Source organism: Protopterus annectens, chromosome 6.part1 (assembly GCF_019279795.1).
Source record: "Protopterus annectens isolate FY-2018-M chromosome 6.part1, PAN1.0, whole genome shotgun sequence".
Lineage (NCBI taxonomy): Eukaryota > Metazoa > Chordata > Ceratodontiformes > Protopteridae > Protopterus > Protopterus annectens.
The window spans coordinates 81,497,756-81,525,698 of record NC_056738.1 but is presented as its reverse complement, the minus strand read 5'-3'; the positions used below and the strand labels follow the sequence as shown (position 1 = coordinate 81,525,698).

Sequence of the window (27,943 nt, the reverse complement as noted above, 5' to 3'; positions counted from 1 at the left end):
TTTCTTACAGCTTAAATATTTGTAAAATAGATATTTATAAATATTAGATACTTGTATGTAATAAAATTAAAAACCAAACATCAATGCAGTTTTAAAATATAACAAATATAATGTTGATCAAAATACTGGTAGTGTTGAAAATAATTTTAAATAGTTTATACTAGTCTACTTAATGTTAAATTAATATAAGAATCAATATTTAGACAAGTATTTCTACATTTGTATAAATAAATAAATACATTAAATATGTTAAATAACTATTAAATATCATTAATATAATATATTGTGTTTTGTCTAATAAGAATGTTAAATAGTATAAATATCTTTTAATATATTAAAATGTATTTAATAAAACTGTGTATAAAAAATTTAAAATTTAAAATATGGATACAAAATAAATGAATTAATTAATTCATATAAAAAATGGAAATTTGTTCATTAAGACCAGGCCATCAACCTAAGCTGCCATAAACATTCTTTGGCTTCAAGTAGATTTTTACATCTCCACCTGTGCAGATACTTTGTCAATAACAAAAAATAAAAAATGTTTAAAATTAGTACAGTTAATACTATGATTAAATAACATGTTGGTAGTCTTGTGTCTTTTGATATCACTAAGATGTTCAATAACACGTGTTTTTAATCTTCTAATAGTTTTCCCTATATAGAATGCATGACATACTGAACATGTTGCTAAATAAACAACCATGGTGGAATTACAGTTGCAATGGCCTGGACATTTAATAGTTTTTCCATAATTATAAATTGTTATGTATGGACCATCATTAATAAATCTACATACTTGACATGATCCACACTTACTCATCCTAGAATGTCTCAACAGATCACTATTAGAATTAATTTCAAATAATTTCTTTAAATTTTTCCCTTTGCTATATACTATGTTGGGTGTTGTTCCTATAATAGTTGAAATCTCAGAATCTGTATCTATAACACTGATCCATGCTTCTTGGATACAAGTCAAAATCTCATTTGTTCTGTTATTGTATGGAATAATCTTTGTTTTCACCTCTTGACTAATGATGGATACTAAGTCATGGGGATATCCTCTTTCATAGAACATACTCATAAGTGTGTCTAGTTCCTGTTCAAACATTCGATTATCACTAATTATTCTAGACAGTCTGACCATTTGGCCTTTAAAATGAATTTGAGATCATAAATATGACTAGTAAACTCTGTATATAATAATTGTTATTAAAGTAAACAAAATTGTTTTCTAAAACTAATTCTAGCATTCATGAAAATTCTCTGACAAGTTCTAAACAGTGCCAAGAGTCTCTAAGAATGTGAGGTAAACTATTCATAATTCCTTTGCATTTTAAATCAACAAATGAAATTCAACAGATATGTATTTATAAGTATTCTGATCAATTCTTGCATCCATCAAATAATCGTAAATTAACCAGTCAGTTGTTGTGTAGGCTTTATTTACTTCATACCTAGTCACTTTTTCATATGTGTCATCATTTAGTAGATCTGTCATTTTTTTATAATAATCAGTGCTCAACATTATGACTACCCCCCCACCTTTGTCTGGCTTCATAGTCCTATATTTATCAGAACGATTTGAATTAAAAAATCTAAAGTCAAATTTGTGTGTTTTTCACGGCCCCAAACAGTAAATCTTTTCAACTTACTAGAGCACATTTTCCAAGTGGAAGGTTTATGACAGGATAAGAGAATGTATCTTACTGGGGAGGAAATATTAGGATGCCTGGCAACTAATGGAATTGGAGGAACCACATTGTCATGGGTGAGGTTCAAAATGTCTGGGTGAACAAGACTGGATGGGACAGAAGTTCTGGAACTGGGTCCAGAATCCAGGGTTGTTGAATTAGATAAGGCCAGGGATGTTATGACCTCCTTGACCCTGGATGAGATACCCTTCCTAATGAGGTGGGCCATGAAGAAAGCTTTCTGTACAACGGTGGCAATATGGTGGTCAAAAGTTAGTTTGCTATTAACATGGGTGCCCAAGTCTCTCACGACTGATTGCGTGCTTAAGGACTTGTTATTAATGTGATAATTTGCGGAGACATCATTGTCCCCAACGGGGATGATTATGCATTTTCTGGCATTCAGGTTGAGGCCATCTTTCTGGCACTAGTCATTTATTTGTGTGAGACCTTCTTGGAGGATGTCCACATCACTACGGAAAATGATGACAGCGTAGCAGGTGAAGCAGTAGAAATTCCCTGCACCAAGGCCTTTGATGCTGAAGGACTTGAAACAGCAATCAATGCAGGAGTGGATGTCGACACTGATGTGTCAGAAGCACAGGCTTGTGGCTCCGTAGAAACTTTCAGGGCTGGGGGTTTCAATTTTTTTGCTTTCGAAACAGATGAGGTCGGACCAAGAGACATCTTTTCTTCCCTTTGTCCACAGAAAATGAGGACGATGGAGATGAAATGTCTGTTTTTGCTTCATCTCCAGAAGATAAAGCTTCACCAAACACCAAGGGAAGTAAACCTTTTAAAATAAGTTTATTTTGCCTTTTTACTAGGACTTGGTGGCTAAAGGCATGACAAATGCTGCAGTCTTCTTGTAGATGTAGGGGTCCTAGACAATATAGGCAAAGAGCGTGAAAATCCGACGAGGGTATTTTATGGCCACACTTCTGGCATTTTTTAAAACCAGAGGGAACCTTAAACTTTTCAGCCATATCCACAGATAGCAGAACACTAGAAAATAGTCACTTACACTGCAGAAGGGAAAGAACAGGTAAAGAAAGAGAAATTGTTTTTATTTATTTATTTTTTTAATATAAATATTTTTTAAAAGATGAGAAAAGGGAAAAAGGACTATCAGCAATGATAGTTGAAGAAGTACACAAACATGTAGGGGAAGGGATAAACTACAAAAGGGGAGGGGACTATCATTGATGACAGCGGGAAAACACTCCTTTGCCTTACACTTTTGTGTATGACCGATGATACTTAAAGGATTACACTAAGTGTAAGGAAAAATAATTAAATAGTTAGGAGAAAATTTAAAGGAAAGGACAAACTAATTTAACCTAAACTCAGTAAAGAAAGTGGCAAATGAGATCTGAGGTAACTAACAGAGGGGGACTGTGGGTAGAAGTGAAGCTTGAGAGTTTTTTGGCTGGTGTGAGCTGTAGTAATAGCAAAGTCGGTTCAGATATCAGAACCGAACCCATATGTCAAGGATAAAATAAAGACTGACAACATCAGATCATGTAATTTGCAACACTGCAAGCATTTACAATTTGTTTCAACTCTTATCAAGTTAAATCACTACTTAAGGCCATTAACTGCAATTTTATACTCTATACAGAATTTAAAAAAAAAATTATTTGCAACACTGGGTATATCCTAATCAAAGATTGTGCTCAATTCAAGCAGTCTCCCTCTGTATCAACTTGTGCTTCTATTACTTTCCATACCCGTTACTACATAAAGGTGTTCTAACAGAAGACATAATAAATAGATGTGATAAAACAATGCACAGTATTAGAACAGACCAGGATCTATCATGCACTATTGCAAACAACAAACTAAAAATTTCAGCACAGGCAGAAAGACTTAGAAGATACAAAAATAAATATAAAGGAAAAGTACAAAATAAGCAATTTACTGATGATCCAAAAAGGTTTTATAGGGAATTGAGAAATAAGGTAAAAGCAATTGAAAGACTGCCAAAAAAAGAAGAAATAGATACATTTTGGAGAAGTATCTATGAAGATCCTGTGGAACATAAAGATGCTAAATGGATAGAAGAAGTTAAAGAAAGAATAAGAGGTTCAAAGATACAGGATATGAAATGGGATGATGTAACGGCCAGATAGATTGAAACAAAGTTAAGCAAAGCCTCTAACTGGAAAACCCCAGGCCCAGATGCAGTACCTAAGTTTTGGCTGAAAGTATTAACATCTTTCCACGAGTAAGAACTATTTATATGCACACCCCGAACAGACACCAACCTGGCCAACAAGAGGAAAAACAATGCTCCTACTTAAGAGTGAACCTGCAAGCTACCCTAAAAATTATAGTCCAATAAATTGCCTTCTGACGACGTATAAACTATACATGGGAAATGATGCTGACAGAAGTTTAATAGTCATTCAGAAGAAAACTCAATTATGGCAGTAGAACAAAAGGGCAATAAAAGAAAGTCATGTGGAACAAAGGATCATTTGTTGTTAAATAAAGTCACAGTGGAGAACTGTAAAAAGGGGAAGAATCTAAGTATGTCATGGATTGACTATAAAAAAGCATTTGATAGTATCCCACATTCATAGATAAGAGTGCTTAAAATGTATAAGATGCATACATTGACCATGAAACAGTGGCAGACCACTTTGCAATTAAGCCATGATAAAGGACAAATTATTATCCCAGGATAAAAATTCAAAGGGGGATATTCCAGGGTGACTGTCACTGCTGCTAATCTGCCTTGCTCTTAGCCCATTAAGCTACTTACTTAACCTACTTAACAGCTTAGGTCATGGCTATAATATGGCTCAGAGAAAACAACAACGTGTAAAGACTTCTCATCTTCTCTTTGTCGATGATTTAAAACTGCATAACTTATCAGATGAGGAACTGAAAGCACAACTGGAAGTTGTCAAAACTTTTTCAGATGATATGTCATTTGGTCATGATAAATGTGCAAAAGCAACCTTTAAAGCAGGAAAACTGCAATACCAGGAAAACATCAGTTTGGGACAAGAATGTGACATAAAAGAACTTGATCAAGAGGGAGTGTATAAATACTTGGGAATTGATGAAGGATCAACAATAAAACATGAACAAATGCGAATAAAACTTAGTAAGGAATATTTCAGAAGACTTAATCCTGAAAACAGCACTGACATCCAGGAACAAATGCAGGAATGGTTAAGGAGAGGCGAATTCAAACCAAGATATGAAAGGTTAATGCTCATACCTTGGCAGCCCCAAGATAGTGTGCTACGTAAACAATGGTTTACAAAGTCCAGTGAACACATGGGAAAAACAAATACAGGTTTTGTAAAACGAAATTGGAAACAGTTGCACACCTTGTTGCAGATTGCGACATACTAATGGTAGGAAGACTGTATACTGAAAGGCATAATAATGTGGCAAGATTGTTGCACTGGGAATTGCGCAAACATTATGGTATTGAAGTGGCTGAAAAACACTGGAAACATGAGCCACAAAGCATCATAGAAAATGAAGTTTATATCACATGGGACCACCCATTACCGACAGTACAAAAGATAAATGCTAGAAAACCTGATCTAGTGGTTCAAGAAAAGAAGACAAGAGTGGCATTGATCAGTGAAATTGCCACACCCAGTGACTATAGTGTCTTGCATACAGAGAGATACAAAGACATAAAATATCAGGCTCTGCAGGCAGAAACGAGAGCAATGTGGAAGAAAGATACCCAGATAGTTGGAGCAATGGGTCTTATAAAAAAGAAACTACAATCGTATTTAGATACGTTACCAATTCATGCAACTCCGTACAAATTGCAGGAAGAGCCATTACTGGGCACATTGCAGGTGCTCCGAAGAGCACTTTTGGCTGACAAAGATTGAAACAATACCAATTTCATGAACTTTAATTGTACTTTGACTTAGGAATGGGGTCCATTCTCGTCATGGTATTAGAAACCCAAAAGACTTGGAGAAATAAAAAAAAAAGGAAGACATTTACTGTATTTTTTACTTACTGCATGAAGTACAGACAGAAAAAATGTACATATAACACTGGTAATATCATGAATAAAGAAAAGGAAACGCTCAGCTACAGTCCTTTAATAGCTTGCTCATTTACTTTTAGAGCTTGCAGTCTTTCATATTAAGCGTTTTCAGTTAAGTCCTATGCAAACCCATAATAGTCAAATAGATGCGAGTCTATTGTTTTCAATGCAAACAGTAAAGTTCCATTCTGTGTATACTTGTCACATTCTCCATTAAACATAACTAACACCCTAACCACTTTATTACTTCAATCAAATAGATAAAGAAGCCTTCTCAGATAATCAGCAAAAAGACACTGAGCATATGAAGACTCTCCCTTTCCTATCTTGATCTACCTGCTCATCTCGCACATCTTCCACAGAACGGAAACGATCTAACACCTTGAAAGAGCTAAAGGTTTCATTTTTTTTGACATCATTACTAATAATCTGAGACCATGCTTTCAGCTTACTCATGATCTTTGGGTGAAAACTCAACTGGAAAAGCTAGTATATACTTCATTTTCATCTTGTACACTCCTTAATCACCTCTCTAAAGTGCATTCTCTGCTGCAACATGACTTCAAAGAGTTATAGTCTGTAAAAATTGCCTTTCCACAGTACATCATTTTCCTGTTTGCCAGAACTGCCACAAAAACGGATTCCTTTTCATACCATGATACATCCGTGCCAAGATTAGTCTTGCTTTACCACATTTTCACTCAGCTGATGTTACTGGCAACACATAAGCTCTCTCAATTCCCAGTCACATTAAGTCCAGTCTAGAATGACATCTTTGTTTTATCATCAACAAAGTCCATTTCTTACTTACTTTCAGGTATTCCACTTCAACCACAATGTTTTTCTTCTTTCTTCATCTTCAAGTGTTACTAGCTGCTGACCAATGTAAATTAACTGCTCATATAGAAGCAATGGTACAACAGGTAGCACTTTTGCCTTTGCGACTCTAACACAAGAAAGCTGTGGATCCTATTACCACTCTAGGTGACTAGATTGCATTAGGGGATGCTGCAGTGTGTGTGTGTGTGTGTGTGTGTGTGTGTGTGTGTGTGTGTGTGTGTGTGTGTGTGTGTGTGTGTGTGTGTGTGTGTCATCCTTTGGATGAGATGCTAAGCTGAGGTCCTACAAGTTTGAGTTGGTTGTAGAGCAGGTGGATGCAAAAGATCACAGCATCTATCAAAAAAGAGAGTATTGGAAGTTACCTAATTCCCTGGCCAAATTTACAGCAGTAGTACAAATGCCACCTTGGGTCTCCCATGAAAGAAAACCACTAGCCTAGTGGAAGCAACCCGGTCAAGAAAAAAACTGCCTTGTCACATACCTAGTGTGGTCTACTTTATTGGAAAATAGCATTATACTGTTCATTTAAAAAAATAGAACTAAAAATTTCACATATGGCCTGTCATCCAACATATCCAACTAACAGCTCTGATAAGTACCTCAGAATAGATTGTGTTAAATTCTTTCTATTATAGATCCAGCATCTTTTATATTCTGACTTATTTCCTGGTCAGTCTATCAATCAACTTCAGTTCCACCAAATCCACCACTCAGCCTTTTTTTAACCATGTTCTCTGCTATTCTGAGATACAGAACAACATCAAACTCCCTTTACATGAAGAACTTACAATAGAGGAAAAAATCACTACATTAATCCTGATAAATGCAATGACCAGGGAAAGCAACAGAGATGTGAAGCACCATACGATCTGTATTTTCCATCATATTCTTAATCCCTGCTATCATATTCAGACTTCCTCACCTCTTTGTTGGCAAAGATCTTTCTGAACCATCCTTGCTTCCAAATACTTGTTCAACTGTTTTCCAATATTTCACATTTTCAAGATACCTTTCCACATCTTTTCTTAATATTTTAAGTTGATTATATTTATCACTGCTTTTCTCCTAACAGCCTTTTTAATCTCCATCCTTTCTCCATATACTGCTTAAACTCTTGCTCATTTCAACACTACACTAAACATTTGACTATTTCATTCAAAAAATCATTCTGATGTTGAATCAAAATATTTCAAGGTAACTTGGTCTTTTAAGGAATTTACAGAATTCTTGAAATCTTTTACTAACTTTTTATTATTTAAAACTTGGCACCCCATTTTGCCTAGTCTTTGCCATCTCTCTTTCTGTTTATCTGTACAAAGACTAGCTTGAGATATATAATTATTCTAATCCAACAAAATGTGTTTAGCCCTACTGTCAAAAACAGTTAATGACCTCGTTCTTGCAATAAATTTAATTATTCTACAACAATTATTAATTAGACAAAATGTCATCAGTTCTCTCAGTTTATGAATGTCATGAAACAACTTCTTTAAATTAGAATACTCACTACAATTTGTGTGTTACATTCCCCTTCCAAAGTACATACTTTCTCATAAACAAGAAACCTTCAATCATATTCTGTTTAAACTTTATTTTACCTCTTCAAATAAATTAGACTCCATATATTTAATTTTACACACGCACATATATATATATATCTACTTTGAAATGTCGACACCCAAATAACAGATCAACATTTTCCAGACATGAAATTTTCGTTTTGGGAAAATGTTGTTCAGTTATCTGGGACACGAAGTTTCAAAGTAGATCCATATAACAACAAACACAATTAGGAATATGGTTACTAAAGGTAAGTGCTGCTCCAAAAATAGCCAACTAATACAAAGTAGCACAGCCACCACGGTGTGAAGCATAAAACGTAATACTTTAATAAAAAGTTAAAAGTCTATCACATTAAAAGTAAAACAGATGAGCACTTTCAGATATATGTAATACCCTTCATCAGATCTAATTCACTCATTGTTAGTTAGAATTTTTTTTAAATAATTCACAACATAAATAGGCAATGACTCAGTCTATGCCTTCGCAAGTCAGGCTTGAAAGGAAGACATGCATTACGTCCTGGGGGTGTGTCAGCTTGCAGAATGCATCTCAGCAAGTTCGGTCTGTAAGTGATATCACCACCCCTTTCATTCTCCCATAACACCTGAAGAACCAATAAAAACAAAGAGGGAGAGAGAGAGTGTGTGTGTGTGTGTGTGTGTGTGTGTGTGTGTGTGTGTGTGTGTGTGTGTGTGTGTGTGTGTGTGTGTGTGTGTGTGCCCATGTATTATCTTTTTCTTCCTTAATCCCGCTAACAAAAATACCTCTTTTTATCAATTAAAAAGATCAGTTTCTTCTTTCTGTCCCATACCTTTCCTCCTTTGTTGCCTCTTTCTTCATTCTGCAATGCCTGGTCTTTATTTTGTACTTTAACTTCCCTTCCTTTATAAAACATTGCTTTTTAATGTGTTTGTTTCATTTGTGGGAACATTAAACCTCTTCCTGTGTCTCCCAGTAGTCTAAATCTCTTGTTCTTTCTCATTATGACCCTTCTAATATGTGTTTTCTTCAGTGTCTTCTGCACCTGGTATTTTTCAGCCTGTCACATTTCCTCCACAACAAAAATAACACTTTTCTTTTTATCTGTGTTCCAACAATTCATTTTTCAAAAGTTGTACTATGTTTCTTGATAATATCTTGTATACTACATTTACACATTTCTACAAATGTCTTATGATTCTTGGCTGCATGGTCTCTTTCATTGTAAAAAAATACACCTTGTGGTTTTAACACATTTGTGGCTTGTATGGTCCACTTTCCCAAAAACAACGTGTATTCCCCTCACTTATAGTTTAGGCTGCTCATTAAAAATAACTGACCTGCTCTGATTAGTTCAAAAATCTTAGTAAATGGAAAATATAACTGTCTCTCATCTAGTGCTTAAAAGTAATTTTTCAGATACATTCCACATATAAAATTTGTCTCTAATGCAGTTTAGATCTGAAATATTACTACATAGTTTGTTTATATTTAACTCTATCATTCCATAATAAGAAAGTCACCATTTTAATCAGAGGCTGGACACATGATATGACTGAAAGCATCTACTACTAGATTATCCTTTTTCTCTTTCCGTACTGTCCAAAATATTTCCACCAAACTAGGTGGGTATAATTATACAGGTCTTCACCTAGCAATGCAATGTAAACAGTTCAAATGGAAAGAATTCAGGTGTTTGCATTACAAGTTTCCTAATATCCAAATTGCTTACCTGTTAAAGGCTTACATTATCTCATGTGTTTAAAGGAAAACTCCGCCCTAGTACTAAAAAAAAGTTTTTTTTTTCACTCTGTTTCCTGACCTATTTTAAGTGCTTTATTTATAATTTTAGCCTGTTTTTCACAGCATGGCTACCAATGGGGCTTGATGTATCGACTTAAGCTTGTACTTCTTTAACCTTTCTCTTTCCCATAATACTTTGTATGACTCATGGCAGATATAAGGAAGTTAACATTGAATTCCCATGCCATTGACATACAATGGGATTTGGGAGGGTCACTTATTTTCTTTAGCTTCTGTAAAAGGACTGCTTCTTTTCTGTCTCAAATCCACCTTCATATATGTTGTTGTACACTATACTTAAAAGTTATCCAGCAACAGCCAGAAAAGTAACTAAATTGCAGGTCTATGTTCAGTGTTTTCTTTTGTCATATGACAGCATTGCACATCTGCCTTGTAGAGTCACATAACTGTGGGAACCATATCATAAAATGAACTCTGGTAACACGAATTACACCAGCGAAGCTGGAAAAGTCACAAAGCAAATTCCCAAATACCAGCTCCGAGAGCAATGAAGGTAGTCCATGCACAAAAAATATGGTAATCAGACAAAGTAATTCCAATGCAGCAAAATTAATTTATTGATCCAAAAAGTTACATCCAAAACATATGACAAAACAACAGCACAAAACACAAAGGACTGAGCGCTTTCGTCTCCCTTCGGAGACTTCTTCAGAGACAATTAAATTGGCCAAAATACATTTCTTATATACTAAAAACCAGTAGTGGGCTGGCAAGTAACATAATATGTTTTTGTCGTATGTTTTGGATGTAACTTTTTGGATCAATAAATTAATTTTGCTGCATTGGACTTACTTCAGCTGATTACCATCTTTTTTGTGCATGGACTACCTTCATTGCTCTCGGAGCAGGTATTTGGGAATAAAATGAACTCTGCACAACCTCAAAACCTTAATAAATGTGTAGTGGCTGTAACAAAATTCCCTTGCAATGATTCAGACGAATGTAGGATAGAGATTGATAAAATGTCAAGAATATTTTTAAGAAGTGGTTATGAAGAAAATAAAATGAAACGATATTTGAATGCTTTAGTACATAATGGCACAAAAGTAAAAAGGAATTTTACTGGAACAAGTGACACTCAATTAGTAGGAAATGTAGGGCAAATGGAAGATATGTTTTTTGTTTCAACATTTAATGTATTTTCAGGGATTTTGGAAAGAATATTAAAACAATATTGGAATATTCTTAGTAGAGAAATACCATTTTTACAACATGTTAGATTGGGGTTTTCCTACCGAAGGGGACATAGTTTAAAAGATTTTTTTTAGTGAGGAATATCTATAGAAAACCTAAAAATAATTTACTAACTACCCTTGAAGTACCAGGAGCTAAAAGATGTGGCAGATGTTCAATCTGCCAATATGTAACGGACTCTTTTCATGATATAAATGGCAAGAGATTCCAAACGCAGGGAGTGTATTCCTGCATGAGTACAGGTATTATATATGCATTGAAGTGTCCCTGCAATAAATATTATTATTGGGGAAAGTAAAAGAAGTTTAAGTACTAAGGTTAAAGAACATGTAAGAGATGGCAGGTATAATAAAGCTATAAGTACAGTGGCATGACATTTCAATGAAATACATCAAGGGGATTGTGGAGGCTTACAAGCCACGGTTCTTGAGCAAGTTAAAATGAATTTTATGAATGAAGATAATATTAAAATGTGTCTGCGTAGAAAGGAAGCAATGTTGATTTTAAAATTTAATACATTGTACCCTATGGGGATGAACAAGGAATGTAACTGGAGACATTTTATTTAATCTGTATTTTAATGGACTGTATTTGTTTAAATTGTTAATTGAATAATTGGTTGTGTATTAGATACTTATAGGTATATAAGGGAAGCAACATGATAAAATGTTACTCTTTAAAGGCTGTTAGCCAAGGAGCTAGAGACATGGTACTTTTGTTCATTTTATCGTGATTGTGTCATTAAATTCTCTGAACATTTTAAGCTTGGTGATAATTTTCTTCAGCGAACTTGAAATACAAGTGCTTCCATCTCTGGAGCGAGTTGTTGGTTAAAAATTCCATTAAGTGTTGGTGTTGGATAAAGAATGAGAGCATATTAAAATAGCAGTGTATACCAAAAATGCAAGTTTTACTTACTCATTGTGCAAAGCTTGTTGGCCAGTTTGTAGTCTTCTTCCATTGTTGCCTTCAGGAACTAGGAACACACAAAGTCTGTTAAGTACTATTGCTAGAAGAAAAATAAAGCATCTAAAGGTAGCTGTTTAAAACCAATGAATATGTGTTGTTATTAAACAAAATAAGCAAATCACAGAGAAACAGAATTAAGAGTTTATGGCAAATTTTGGCAAATGCTCATTGCTGCCCTGAACTATGGCTAATACCAGGTAAGCTTTATACTGTATGGCTTGACAGCATTTATGACAACTGGCTTACTAGGATTTGTCCCTCTTCTCTTTTAGCTCACTGTCCTTCAGTGTTATCCATACTCAGTCAAACACATGCATTTATTGTTGTAAAAAACGCTACTTAGAATTATGCAAAGAGCACACACTGGTAATTAAAGGTACATAAAACATTTACTTGTGCAGTGAATTTCAAGCAGAACTTGTTGAACAGACAGATACCAGCTATTCTCTAGATGTGCCTGTCCCTAGCTTCTAACTAAAAGATGACCAACACTATGTAGTGATAAGCAATAAATTCACTCAGTGACTGAAAAACACTGGCAGACTTTACCAAATGAGAGCTCTATGTGCCTCTGAGAAAAAGGCTCTTACTCTCACTTTTTGTGTGTAAGAAAAGCTACAACAGTAAATTAGTTTTTTCAGTTTTATTCAGAGTTCATCAGCACATGAAAAGCCCAAACTTAGCTGATAACATAATTCATAGTAGCAAGGGCCACACTACTTTTTAACAATCCAGAGGGGTATCCTGGCTATGTACATGTTCAGCTAACATTTGATACTTTAAAAAGCCATACTTTCCATATTGCACGTCTTCCTAACTCATATCCTGCTAGCTCAACCTTCCTAATCTGTGTTCTAAAACCAGATTACATGGAAAAGGTAAAGTGGTTTCAGGCTATATGCAACAGCTTCTGATGGATGCATGTGTGTGTAAACAGTTTCATTCTCAACACCTTTGCTACATCTGTACCAGAAACATTTTACAGGTAGCTTAGTTCTGTACAGGTGTTTCACAAAACTGATCACACTGCAACAATATATTAACTTTGTACAGAAGTAAGTTATTTTTGTAATTGAAGTGCATAAAAGTTCTGAAAAATATGAAACATTTCTTCATGATGGAGAGCCAAAGATTCCATGCACAGGTAAAGGAAACTAAAACAAACAACTTTTAAGAACACAAATGCATCTCACTCATGAGTGGCAAGCTAACACCCCAACACACTCATGTGAAATATAGCCAAACAGCTGCCCTCAGAAGGCAAGAAGAACATGCAACTTAAACTCTACTGGTTAAGACTGAAATGGAAAGGAAAAAATCTATCTGGAATACTTTGGGCTTTAAATAGAAGCAGTAATTATCGTGAATATCGACCTATGAAAGGAAAGACTAACAATAAAAACACAGGATGAGACCTGTTAAAATAGGTCAGTTTACTTTCTTTTTTAAACTAGATGACTGAGCTGATCCTAATGGTCTTCCTCACTTTGGTATGGCTAAGGCCAAGGATAAAGAAGAGTTAAAGAATGTGACTTAATATTGCATATGCTGTATACCAGTACAAACAAGAACACTCCCATTTAGTCTCTGTGGTTCCCAGACATTTTTACAAAAAATCAACTATGTACAATCAATTTACAAATGGAAATCTAAGGAACAAAATGCATTTAATTAACATTTCATTTTGGAAGGAACAACCTCCAAGTAAGCCCAATGGTATCGCTGTTTTTGAAGCTCCTGATATTGATACCAACACAATTGTGTCACTGCAGTGGGGGTAAGGAGAAATCTTTTAAAGTGACATATCACTATTTTCACATTTTGGCTAATACTCTAAAATATATGATTCACCAAAAAACATTCATGAAGCTAGTGGGCAATGTCTTTTACAGGTATCACAGAAAACAGCATAGTTGTAAGTATAATTAGTATAAACTACTGCTGTGCAAGTAAAGTCACCATAAAAGTATATGTTCGAATGATCTCTGCTGCAATAGCCTTAGCTATATTGGTAGACTATGGAGAGATGATAAGTCAGCAAGCAAAAGAGTAGCATTGCTGAAACTGAATTCATCCTCAAGTCTTGGTGAGTGCTTTCACAAGGTGGACTCTGTTTTTCACAAAATCTCACCAAGATGACACTGATATATAGACTGTATTTTATATAGCATATATCATGGACAGAAGTAGGTTAAACATTAAAAAGATAGCTGGGTGCACATGATCCTGGGAAAATGCCAGGACTGGAAAAAAATGATAGTGTAGAATCCTCAAAATATGGAAACATTCCTACAATGTGGCCAGGCCAGGCCATGCCCAGGAGGAGGATGCCCCCCCTGTTGTAGAAGGAAGTAGCAGTTCACAAAAATCACAAAAACTGATAGCAAAGAAGAGCCATAAAGACGATAGAGTGGAGGATTGAGGATAAGAAAGAAATTATGTATTGTTACTATCATGAAAAAAGCCCAGAATTTCCAGACACAAGATATCAACATATAAAAAAGATTAAGAGAAAAATTAGAGGAAAGAAAAATAATTCCACAAGAAAAACTGTCAGAAGCCTCAAATAAAAATTTGTGTTCATTAATGCAACAGATTTTTGAAAAACATTATATAGTATAGACCAAGAAACTTTGATCTGTTTGAAAAAAGAAGCATCTGAAGAAGTGTGAAAATATAAAGAACAAAATCTAGAGATTTAAGAAATATGGACATGGGAAAGATAGAGAAATTTGATATGGTGCAATATTTATACAAAGTTGAAAGCCAAATTAATCAATATTTATAGAAAATTAAGCATAATGTCTAAATGAATGCTTGCTGCTAAAGATGGGTTTCTCTCTATATATATAAGAAATATCATATACGCATTATGGATGGCGATGAGTTACCAATATATACACAAATAGAGATGCATATTAACTATATTTTATATATAGGACATTTATTTACTAGGAAGATTATAAACATGAGAACAATAAAATTTTTTATATATAAGAGATATCAAGGTTATTATTTATTACATAAATAAAAATGAATAAAATATTTTGATAACTAAGAATATTCTGATTATTAATCTAATGATATATTATTGAATATTTGAATAGGTTTAATGATATATTAATTTAAAATAATATATTTTTTGTTGAGTTATCACTAAATTAATAGGTCACATTATTATATATATATTCAGTCACAACTAATCGATACGAAAAAGAAATATGTTTACTACCGAACTCTTTAACCAGTTTGGATTCCATACATAGATACAGCCCAGTGCCATATACTACATCGGAAAAAAAAATATAATCCAGTAGTAATTAATCCATCCTACACACTGCATATATATATATATATATATATCTTTACTCTTTCTATATTCTTAGTGCATTCTATAGTGCTCACTGCTAATTACTATTTGATGCATTACATTGAATTAACCATTTTATTAATTGCATGCAATTTTTGCATATTATTGTTTTTATAATATAAATACAAATTAGCGATTAATTGTAATTTGCCCTATTGATATGTGGCCTACCTTTTTGATATGTGCCTTAATTGACAGGTGTAAAAATTAATATTTAATTATATATTAATAATAGATATAATTAAACTAATATAATTATATGCATTAATTAATATACACCTTCAATATACACTCTTATAACATCTACTTATTTTATATATAGAGAGATTTAGGAAAGTAGTATAGTAGCATGAGCAGTCATGGAAAGTTTATATGAAGTTTAGATATGGATTAATGAATCAATATTTATTTATTGTTATTTTACATTTGTTGACCGGGCTAGTCTAACTGGATATAGGTCCATTTACAGTAGAGGCCAGGGGAGAAAAGCTCCAAAGACAAATACAATTATTAAACAATGAGATAAGGTTACTAAAGGGACCATAAAGATAAACATATCAGATATTTCAGCACATAAGCAGTCCTTAACAAAAAATAACACTTACAACTTTATACACAATATAGGACAAGTTCTTGACAAGAGGAATTCATAAATGTTTTCCTGGTTTGCCTTTCTTACAAGGTAAGCAATTAGGAACATAAAAGTTAGTAGAGAATAGGGTTATGGAGATATTAGTATAAGAGAAGTAGTTTAGTCTGGGTTACTGCATGGGCATAGCCAGTGCGTTCTAAGGAATATTTTAAGTTTTCCTTTGAAGAGGGGTAAGGAAGGAAGAGAAGTAAGTTCAGTAGGGAGCATGTTCCAGCTTTTCCCAGTTGTGTTTGAGAACAGAGAGTTACCTGCCATATTGTTAGACCTACATATGCTAACAAGTAGTTTGATGAGCATAAGGTGTTTAGATTTTTGTAGAGGGTTATGAGGTTTGTGAGTATAAGGGTATTATTAGGCTGGTTGAGGATTTTATGGGCAATAGTAAGTTGGTTAAACTGAATCTGATTTTGTAGTTCCAGCCATCCTAGCTGTTTTAGATTCTGGCAACGATGGGATCTGAAAGGATTACCAGTGGCAAATCTGGCAATGTTATTATATGAGCGAGCTAGTTTCAGAAGATTATTCTTTGTCAGGTTAGTGTATATAGGGGAGGTGTACAGAAGTGTGGAGATAAGATGGGTGTGGGCAATAGTATTTCTTGTTATAGGAGTAAGGAAAGGTTTGATCCTATGCAGGGATCCCATTTTTCTATTAACTGTTTTTACTGTGTTATTAATGTGGGTATCAAAGATAAGATTATTGTCAATAGTAATGTCTAGGAGTATGGCAGTAGAATCAGGGGATATGAGGGTGCCATTATTAGAAGTCACAGAAAAATCTATTGGCAGGGTCTTACGGGTAGGAGTAAAGAGCAGGAGCTTAGTTTTTTGGGATTCAGGAAGAGACAACATTTTAAGAACCATGACTCTACTATGTTAAATACATTCTGAGTTAGGGATTGCAGTTCAGGTGGTGATTTAGCTGTGCAGATTAGTGTGGAATCATCTGCATATTGTATACAGATAACTAAAGGAATAGCTAAGTAAAGATCATTAATAAAAATGGAGAATAAGAGAGGACCTAAAATAGAGCCTTGGGGACACCTAGTGTCACTGGCAGGTGGGATGATATATTATTCTGCCAGAGAACAGCCTATTGCTAAGGTTAGAGGTGAACCATTTTACCACCAATGTGTCAAGAGAGAGGGATTTGAGGATATTTATAAGCAATGTATGGTTTATCATATTGAAAGCTTTTGAAAGATCAATAAATAGAGCTGAGGAAAGAAGATTGTTGTTGCGGTTTCTGTTAATGGTATCTGTGAAGGATAAAAGGGCAGTAGTGGTACTATGGAATGGCCTAAAGCCATGTCGGCTCTTAGCTAGTATTTTGTGTTGGATTAAGTGGTGTAAAAGCTGATGATGAATGCATTTTTCCATTATTTTAGCTAAGGGGGATAAGTAGGGCTATGGGCCAATATTTAGAATATTCATTTGAATTACCACCTTTGTGTAGGGGAATAATATGTGAGAGTTTCCAGATGGCAGGGATAGCTCCCTCACTAATGGTTCTGTTTATCAGGATGGATATAGGATAAGCTACAGCTTTAGTTTGAACGAGTTTGTAAATGAAATTAGTTGAGATGGGTTGCAGAAGGAATTTAGGAAGAGAGCTAGTTGCTGGGGTAGGAAGACTGGAGCTGTCTGGGGATAGCTGACTGGCTAGTGTTTGGATGGCTTCTGTAAAGAAGATATTGAAGGCATTAGCAGTTTAGTTGGGAGTCATGATTTGCACCTGTTGGTGTATTGGAATGACCTGGGTGTAGGAGTCTATTGATATTAGCCCAGAATTTTTGAGGGTTATATTTTGTTGTGTTTCCTGCATTTTACAATAAAAGTTTCTTTTGTCTAAGAGTATTGCTTTTTTGGTCATATTTCTCATCTGCCTAAATACTAGCTGACCTGACAAGGTTTTGGTAGTTTGCCATTTGGTCCAGACTTTATTTCTGATCAGAATTTTCTGCCTTGTTTCTTGGGAGAGCCAGGGGGCTGGTTTTGACCTTGTTCTGATAGTACACTTGGGTGCATGCTGGTCAAGGATATCTAAGAACCTGGAGTTTTGACAGCCTGTTCAAGTGGTAGGGTTTTTAGGGGAGACCAATTGCAAGTGCTAAGTTCACTCTGGAATAGCTCTTGGTTGAAATGCTTGTTGCACCTTATAGTTCTATATGATGCTGGGTGAGAGATGTAAATTTTTTGCCTGATTATGTAGGTCAAAGAGTGGTCACTAACATCATCAGGGAGAATACCAACTTTGTAGGTTTGGTGATAATTATTAATGAAAGTCCAATCCGGGATGCTTTCTTTATTGTTGGGTTTGTTAGTTCTTGTGAGGGAGGTGATGGTCTGGGAGAATCCATGAAGGTTAATATGAGAAGTAGGGTGCTCAGTATTAATGCACACCCAGTCAATATTGAAGTCACCTAGGATAATAAGTTCTTGTGGGAAGGTTGATGATATCCAGCAAAGAATATCCTCTAGTGAACTAATATTATTTCCAGGAGGCAAATAGACACATATGATATATATGGACTTAGTAGAGTTCAGCTGAATTTTGGAAATAAGGACTTCAGCATTAGTGTCCTTAGGTGGGTTGTAGGGTAAGAAGGTAACTTGGAGTCAATCCCGGAAGAGAATTGATACACCCCCTCCCTTTCTTTTATTATGATCTAATCTTATAATATTATATCCTGGTGAGATAATTTCATTATCTGGAGTTCCAGGATTTAACCAAGTTTCTGTCAAACATAGAATATCAAAAGAGTGCATGTCCAGGAGAGAATGTAGTTGGGGAATTTTGTTAACACTTTGTATATAGAGATGTGCTACTACGAGGGAATTGGGGTGTTCATTGGGGGTCCATGTGATGGAAGGATTGGTAGTAAGAAGATCAGTAGGTATGACATTTGCAGGGCCTGGATTAGGATGGATATCTCCATTTTCTAAGGTTTGTTTTTTTAGTAAAAGTAAGGAATAATGTAGGGTACTAAATAGATGTCGAGTTTTTTTGGTTAGCGGATTATTATATTTAATATGAACCAATTGATGGTACTTTGCAGGTAGGTAGCTAGCTGTTGATATTATATTTATGTTGTCATGGGAGAAAGTGAGGGTTTGTGTGGCTGTTTGGTTGGGTGGGGTAACAGAGAAATGTAGGTGTTCGAAGAAGGTGAATAGATAGGCTGAGGTTATAAAAGATAATAGTGAGGCAATGAGTAGTATTTTAGTTAGTGAAGAGGTGGTTTGTTTGGGCATGGTTATATAATTTGAAAAGGTACTAAGGTACGTCGTAGTAGTAGAGGATAGGATATAGAGGTATGCGTGGGACATAGATACTAATAAATGTGAGCTAATGTAGGTTAAGTGGAGACAAGGGTGTGGTGTTAATTATCTAGGTGGTGTAATTAATTGGTGTTTCAGTTGAGGAGGTAGGAGTGGCTAGGAAGTATAAGACTAGCACCCCTGGGGGTGGGTGGGAATTGGGGGTAGGGGAGTGGAGTGAGCCCAAAGGGCGAATGGAGCGAGAAGAGACAAGTGATGGGCTAAAGGTCTAGAGAGACAATCAGTGAAAGGCAGGCTGCTGAAGGTGAGCAAGGAGGGGTAAGTGATGGGAGTAGAAACTCAGTAATAGACAGTAATAAAATGTGATAGCTATAGGGAAAGAAGAAGGTTAGAGAAGGATGGAATGAAGAGCAGAATAGGAAAAAAAGGCAGTTAGACAGAAGCAAAAAAGGGGGGAGTTAGACAAGGGAGTGAAGAAAAGGTAGATAGTGACACCACCTAGTGGGCAAGGATAAGTTTGCAATAGATCCTTAAGAGGTAACTGGACAGGGATTACAATGGTAGAATGTATGAGGTACAGAGGAGGGTACTGTAAGGGAAAAGACAGAGGTAAGAAGGTTGCCAAGTAGAGAGAGGATATGGCTGCTGGCAGACCTGGCTGGGAAGCGTGTATAAACCCTTAGTATAATATTATTTACAAAGTTGGGGTTTAGTGTCAGCTGTGGGAGACCACATACTTTCTTGATCCTTGTAGTGGTAGGGGTGCAGAGTTTATATGGCCGAAGTCCTTGGTTAAAGGATAACACAGCAGGAAAAAACAGTGGGGTATGTTCTTGGCTGTCAGAAGGTAGGTTTTTAAATTTTTAGAATAGGATAATCAGGCTGGAAAGCTGCATAGATTATAGAAGAGACAGAGAGAAAAAATGCAGTAAAGACAATACAGTAAATTAGCAAATAGGGGTACAGGTAATATAAGATAGACAGGAAAAAAAACAAATACATTCACTTAGTAAGAAGGCAAATATGGCAGCAACATAACTAGCAACATCTCAGGGTTAATATAGTAGCTATATACACTGTAACAGGCAGAGATTCTAAAGTTGCTAAAATAACTAACTTAAAAAACACATTATAGTTTCAAAAGGCAAGTCAGAGCTACATAACACAATGCTATTAAAATGAGGAACAGGTAGAAATAGCACACTGATTGTGTAGGTCTTAACAAAAGACCCATTAGGTCTACCTCAGTTCAGGGAAAAACAAAACAGTGTTTAATGTAGTGAACTATTCCAGGTTATAATTTGGTTTGCATTAAATTCAGAGAATGAGCACAATGTAACATAATTAAAAAGCTGATATAACAATATTTTAAATTACCAGGTGCTACTAGGTAAGCCAGGGAAAGGAAACAAAAAATGCTACATACACACTGCGCTAATAATGAAGCAGTTTAAAGTCCATGTTACTAGGCCAGCATCTGTGTATAACATTTAGCGCACTAAGTGTTCTATTAGGCATTAACCCTTATTTCTTTTTAATCCCCAGTAATTATAGAATTTGTTTACTGGATATGACAGGCTATTTGAGGTTACCCAGTTCTAGCCCTAGGAGTCACTTGATAACGAAATCAATTTGGCTACAGTAAATACTGTTAAAAAAGAGTAATAAATAATAAAGGGAATTAACCTCTTGGTTCTCTCCTGTTACTAACGCTAATTCGTGTCCTTTGTAGATAAGTGGCCTAAGGGCTGTATTAAGAATTACTACAAACTATGGTAAATAATGAAGGGAAAAATAACCTCTGGGCTCTCTCCTGCTACTAGCTCTGAGCCGTGGCCCTTGCAGCTGAGTAGGCTGTTAGCAGTCCTTCAAAGCGGTAATAAGCGATGAGGAAATGTGGTATAAAAAAGAGAGCAAAAATAGGCGCATTTAGAAATAAGCTCACGGTCTTCACCAGACAGGTAGTGCACAGTTTCAGACCTTCTAAACTGAGAGTTGAGGATATCGCTTATATTAATATTGATTAAGTCTCTCTTCAATACCGGATGATATCCTTCACAATTAAGTAATCTGATCACTATACTAGTTCTGATGACCCTAATGTTTTTGGTTTTATTTCCTCTTTTTATTAATTAATTATTGAATGATCTGGATAGCGTTTTTCTTTTTTATAATTCAGAATGCCTGTTAGCATGTAAGTAAAATTAAATGGGTAAACGCAGATCTTTTCTTTGATATATGTTTGAAAATAACACGAAGGCATAAGGGACAGATAACTAAATCAAACCCTTAGTTTAGGAATAAACCATAGTCACCAATGGCTGTATAGGATACATTATACCATTACCTACAGTTTAAGTGATGGTGTCTAACAGCTCCATGTGCAAAACACTAATTCAGTAAGTCATGTAAAACCACTATATATGGACCACAACCTAAAGTAAAAACCTTGTTTTTTATCTGGGGCTAGTAAACTATCTATGAGAACAACCAGTAAAACCAGAGGGCATATATAAATTAGCTCACTCAGTTTAGTGAACAGTCTGAACCACGATACACGTAACGTATAAAGCAACGAGCTATCAGTAAGACCAAACCAATTAAAAATATAAATGTTATAGTCAACAGTCAAAATGAGAGAGTTCTAATAAGCAATACTAAATGTTCCAAAAATACATTTGATGCTAATAAAACACATTACTTACTGTACAAAATAGATGCTGGGGCCAGGATTGCACAGCAGCCACGGGGTAGTACGAGGATTAAAGATGGCGTCTCAGGAGTTTAGGGATATTTAAGCTATTGGAGAGGAAGTAGGTAGACAGGGGAGGGGAAGAAAGGTGTGGGCAGGTACCACCGGAAGAAGCTAGTGCTCTCCTGATAGGGAAGTAAAGCAGGTAGGAGGGTACATATGTATGTAGTCAGGCTAGAAGGAGTAGGAGGGAATACAGCAGAGAGGTGAAGGGCTCAGATAAACTTTAAGGAAAGCTAGGCATGGCAGGAGAAGGAAGACATAACTAGGTATAGTTGTGAGAGAGTTAGAGACAAGTGAAGGGCTAAAGGTCTAGAGAGACAATCAGTGAAATGCAGGCTGCTGAAGGTGAGCAAGGAGGGGATAAGTGATGGGAGTAGAAACTGAGTAACAGATAGTAATAAAACTTGGTAGCTATAGGGAAAGAAGAAGGTTAGAGTAGGATGGACTGAAGAGCAGAATAGGAAAAAAAAGGCAGTTAGACAGAAGCAAAAAAGGGGGGAGTTAGACATGGGAGTGAAGAAAAGGTAGATAGTGGCACCACCTAGTGGGCAAGGATAAGTTTGCAATAGATCCTTAAGGGGTAACTGGACAGGGATTACAATGGTAGAATGTATGAGGTACAGAGGAGGGTACTGTAAGGGAAAAGACAGAGGTAAGAAGGTTGCAAAATAGAGAGAGGATATGGCTGCTGGCAGACCTGGCTGGGAAGCATGTATAAACCCTTAGTATAATATTATTTACAAAGTTGGGGTTTAGTGTCAGCTGTGGGAGACCACATACTTTCTTGATCCTTGTAGTGGTAGGGGTGCAGAGTTTATATGGTCGAAGTCCTTGGTTAAAGGATAACGCAGCAGGAAAAAACAGTGGGGTATGTTCTTGGCTGTCAGAAGGTAGGTTTTTAAATTTTTAGAACAGGATAATCAGGCTGGAAAGCTGCATAGATTATAGAAGAGACAGAGAGAAAAATGCAGTAAAGACAATACAGTAAATTAGCAAATAGGGGTACAGGTAATATAAGATAGACAGGAAAAAAAACAAATACATTCACTTAGTAAGAAAGCAAATATGGCAGCAACATAACTAGTAAAATCTCAGGGTTAATATAGTAGCTATATACACTGCACCAGGCAGAGATTCTAAAGTTGCTAAAATAACTAACTTAAAAAACACATTATAGTTTCAAAAGGCAAGTCAGAGCTACATAGCACAATGCTATTAAAATGAGGAGCAGGTAGAAATAGCACACTGATTGTGTAGGTTTTAACAAAAGACCCATTAGGTCTACCTCAGTTCTGGGAAAAACAAAACAGTGTTTAATGTAGTGAACTATTCCAGGTTATAATTCGGTTTGCATTAAATTCAGAGAATGAGCACAATGTAACAATTAAAAAGCTGATATAACAATATTTAAAATTACCAGGTGCTACTAGGTAAGCCAGGGAAAGGAAACAAAAAATGCTACATACACACTGCGCTAATAATGAAGCAGTTTAAAGTCCATGTTACTAGGCCAGCATCTGTGTATAACATTTAGCACACTAAGTGCTCTATTAGGCATTAACCCTTATTTCTTTTTAATCCCCAGTAATTATAGAATTTGTTTACTGAATATGACAGGCTATTTGAGGTTACCCAGTTCTAGCCCTAGGAGTCACTTGATAACGAAATCAATTTGGCAAGAGTACACAGTAAATACTGTTAAAAAAGAGTAATAAATAATAAAATGAATTAACCTCTTGGTTCTCTCCTGTTACTAATGCTAATTCGTGCCCTTTGTAGATATGTGGCCTGAGAGCTGTATTAACAATTACTACAACTATGGTAAATAATGAAGGGAAAAATAACCCCTGGGATCTCTCCCGCTACTAGCTCTGAGCCATGGCCCTTGTAGCTGAGTAGGCTGTTAGCAGTCCTTCAAAGCGGTAATAAGTGATGAGAAAATGTGGTATAAAAAAAGACAATAAAAATAGGTGCATTTAGAAATAAGCTCACTGTCTTCACCAGACAGGTAGCGCACAGTTTAAGCCCTTCTAAATTGAGAGTTGAGGATATTGCTTATATTAATATTAAGTCTCTCTTCAATTAACGGATGAAATCCTTCACAATTAAGTAATCTGAACATCAATATACTAGTTCTGATAATCATAATGTTTTTGGTTTTATTTCCTCTTTTTATTAATTAATTATTGAAATCTTTCCCAATTAAATGATCTGGATAGCGTTTTTCTTTTTTATAATTCAGAATGCCTGTTAGCATTGTAAGTAAAATGAAATGGGTAAACGCAGATCTTTTCTTTGATATACGTTTGAAAATAACACGAAGGCATAAGGGACAGATAACTAAACCAAACCCTTAGTTTAGGAATAAACCATAGTCACCAATGGCTATATAGGATGCATTATGCCATTACCTACAGTTTAAGTGATGGTGTCTAACAGCTCCATGTGCAAAACACTAATTCAGTAAGTCATGTTAAACCACTATATATGGACCACAACTAAAGTAAAAACCTTGTTTTTTATCTGGGGCTAGTAAACTATCTATGAGAACAACCAGTAAAACCAGAGGGCATATATAAATTAGCTCACTCAGTTTAGTGAACAGTCTGAACTACGATACACGTAACTTATAAAGCAACGAGCTATCAGTAAGACCAAACCAATTAAAAATACAAATGTTATAGTCAACAGACAAAATGAGAGAAAGTTCTAATAAGCAATACTAAATGTTCCAAAAGACATTTGATGCTAGATAACACATAACTTACAGTACAAAATAGACTCTGGGGCCAGGATTGTACAGCAACCACGGGGAAGCACGAGGATTAAAGATGGCATCTCAGGAGTTTAGGGATATTTAAACTATTGGAGAGAAGTAGGTAGACAGGGGAGGGGAAGAAAGGTGTGGGCAGGTACCACCGGAAGAAGCTAGCGCTCTCCTGATAGGGAAGTAAAGCAGGCAGGAGGGTACATGTATGTAGTCAGGCTAGAAGGAGTAGAAGAGAATAGAGCAGAGAGGTGAAGGGTTCAGATAAACTTTAAGGAAAGCTAGGCATGGTAGGAGAAGGAAGACATAACTAGGTATAGTTGTGGGAGAGTCAGAGACAAGTGAAGGGCTAAAGGTCTAGAGAGACAATCTGTGAAATGCAGGCTGCTGAAGGTGAGCAAGGAGGGGATAAGTGGTGGGAGTAGAAACTCAGTAACAAATAGTAATAAAACTTGGTAGCTATAGGGAAAGAAGAAGGTTAGAGTAGGATGGACTGAAGAGCAGAATAGGGAAAAAAGGCAGTTAGGTAGAAGCAAAAAGGGGGGGGTAGACATGGCAGTGAAGAAAAGGTAGATAGTGGCGCCACCTAGTGGGCAAGGATAAGTTTGCAATAGATCCTTAAGGGGCAACTGGACAGGGATTACAATGGTAGAATGTATGAGGTATAGAGGAGGGTACAGTAAGGGAAAAGACAGAGGTAAGAAGGTTACAAAGTAGAGAGAGGATATGGCTGCTGGCAGACCTGGCTGGGAAGCATGTATAAACCCTTAGTATAATATATACAAAGTTAGGCTTTAGTGTCAGCTGTAGGAGACCACATACTTTCTTGATCCTTGTAGTGGTAGGGGTGCAGAGTTTATATGGCCGAAGTCCTTGGTTAAAGGATAACACAGCAGGAAAAACAGTGGGGTAGGTTCTTGGTTGTCAGAAAGTAGGTTCTTAAATTCTTAGAACAGGATAATCAGGCTGGAAAGAGTACAAAATAGACGCTGGGCCTAGGATCACACAGCAGCCACAGGGAAGCACGAGGATTAAAGATCAGACCAATAAAAAAAGGCAGCCCCAAAGATATTAAAAAAAAAAATACAGGCAAAGGCATCCAGATATGGAAAATTTCACAATAAAAAAATATCACAAAGAGGGAATGTAGAAAAGAAGATTAGTAAAGTAGAAGTTAAAAAATAGAAGTCGAAGTTATGGAATGCCTGCGAAGTGAAGGATTTGGTGCGGAAGGTCTAACACAGGTTGCATCACAGCATGATGGAACGAGTCCCCGAAGTAAGGAGAAAGAACCAAGGAGATGAGAAAGAAAAAGATGTAATATGGTGTAATATTTATGCAAAGGAGAAAGCAAAATTAATAAATATAAAAAGAGCAGCACCAAAGATATTTGAAGAGAAATACAGTCCAAGGAATCCAGACATGGAAAACTTTACAATACAAAAAATAAGACGATAAAGTAGAAAAGAAGATTAATAATGGAGAAGTTAAAGAAATAGAAATCGAGGTTATGGAGTACCTGCGATGTGAAGGACTTGGTGTAGAAAATCCAACTCAGAAAGCACCACAGCAGGATACAGCAATAGACATCCAAATTAAGGAGAAACCAGTGGAATGTGAAGTAACTGGGCAGTTGCCATATGAAGATATTTTGGAGCCTTCCATAGCAAACCAGTATAAATGTTCACTTGAAGTTGGACAGCAAGGGAAGGAACAGGAAACTGTGGCAACTCTAACAGTCCATGTTGAGGAGTGATATGCCAGTGAATTCCCATATGACAGAGCAACGTATGACACAGGACGAAACTGAAGAGAATGTGCAACAGGAACATGCTATAGAACTCTCTATAAAATGCCCACAGGAAATAGAGAACCAAAAATGTGCCTTTAGTTTAGAAACAAAATGAGAAGAGTTGCTTGATTTAAGAGAGAGATAGACATATTAAGATCAATGAAAGAATTAGACTGCAGAAGGTATATAATACCCAAAAAGTCAGAAGTTTGATAAAACAAATGAACACAGTAATTACGACTGTCCATAGAGATCCAGGATATATTACTGTGCAGCTAAATTAATAACAGATAAAATTTTACCACTAGAATACAGGGTAGTAAGAGAAAGGACAGGGAGAAATCAAATACCATCATGGAAGTATTGAAGAGAAAAAAATATAAAGCAATTAAGAAAAGTAGTATCACTGTTAGAAGAGTACAGAAGAGGGAACAGATCAACAAAAATACTCAAAGATAGACGTGATAAAAGCAATGCATAGTATTACAAAGAATCAGGATCTATCTTGTACTATTGCAAATAAACTAAAAATCTCAGCACAGGCAGAAAAACTTAGAAGATACATAGATAAATATAAAGGAAAAATACAGAATTGGGAAACAAGGCAAAAGGAATTGAAAGACCACCCAAAAAAGAAGAAACTGATATTTTGGAGAAATATCTAAGAATATCCTGTGGAACATGACAAAAATGCTAAATGGATAGCAGTAAAAGAAAGTACAAGAAGTTCAAAGGTACAGGATATGACATGGGATGAAATAATTGCCAGAAATAGTGAGGTAAAGTTAAGGAAAGCCTCCAGTTGTAAAACCCCAGGCCCAGATACAGTACCTAACTTCTGCTTAAAAGCATTAACATATTTGCTTGAAGATTTAGCCATGAGTAAGAACTATTTATATACACCCTGAACAGTCACCAACCTGGTTAACAGCAAGAAAAACAATGCTCCTACTTGAGAGTGAACCAGCAAGTTATCTTAAAAATTGTAGACCAATAACTTGCCTTCTGATGATGTATAAACTTCTTTTTCTTTCGACTGTTCCCATTAGCGGTCATCACAGCGGATAATCTCTTTCCATTTCTTCCTGTCCTCTGCATCTTGCTCTATCACACCAACCACATGCATTGTCCTCTCTCACCACATCCATAAACCTTATCTTAGGCCTTCCTCTTTTCCTCTTACCTGGCAGCTTCATCCTTAGCATCCTTTTCCCAATATACCCA

The 27,943-nt window shown here is 35.8% G+C and overlaps 1 protein-coding gene across 2 annotated transcripts in view; it reads right to left on the bottom strand.

Moving 5' to 3' along the window:
• The window catches only part of ERICH2 (glutamate rich 2), a 948,280-nt gene that overhangs the window by 112,024 nt on the left and 808,313 nt on the right, over positions 1-27,943 (bottom strand). For both annotated transcript variants that reach the window (XM_044075511.1, XM_044075512.1), the window contains one exon: positions 12,052-12,109. In XM_044075511.1, the coding sequence (XP_043931446.1) occupies positions 12,052-12,109 (58 nt within the window). The remainder of the gene's footprint in view (positions 1-12,051; positions 12,110-27,943) is intronic.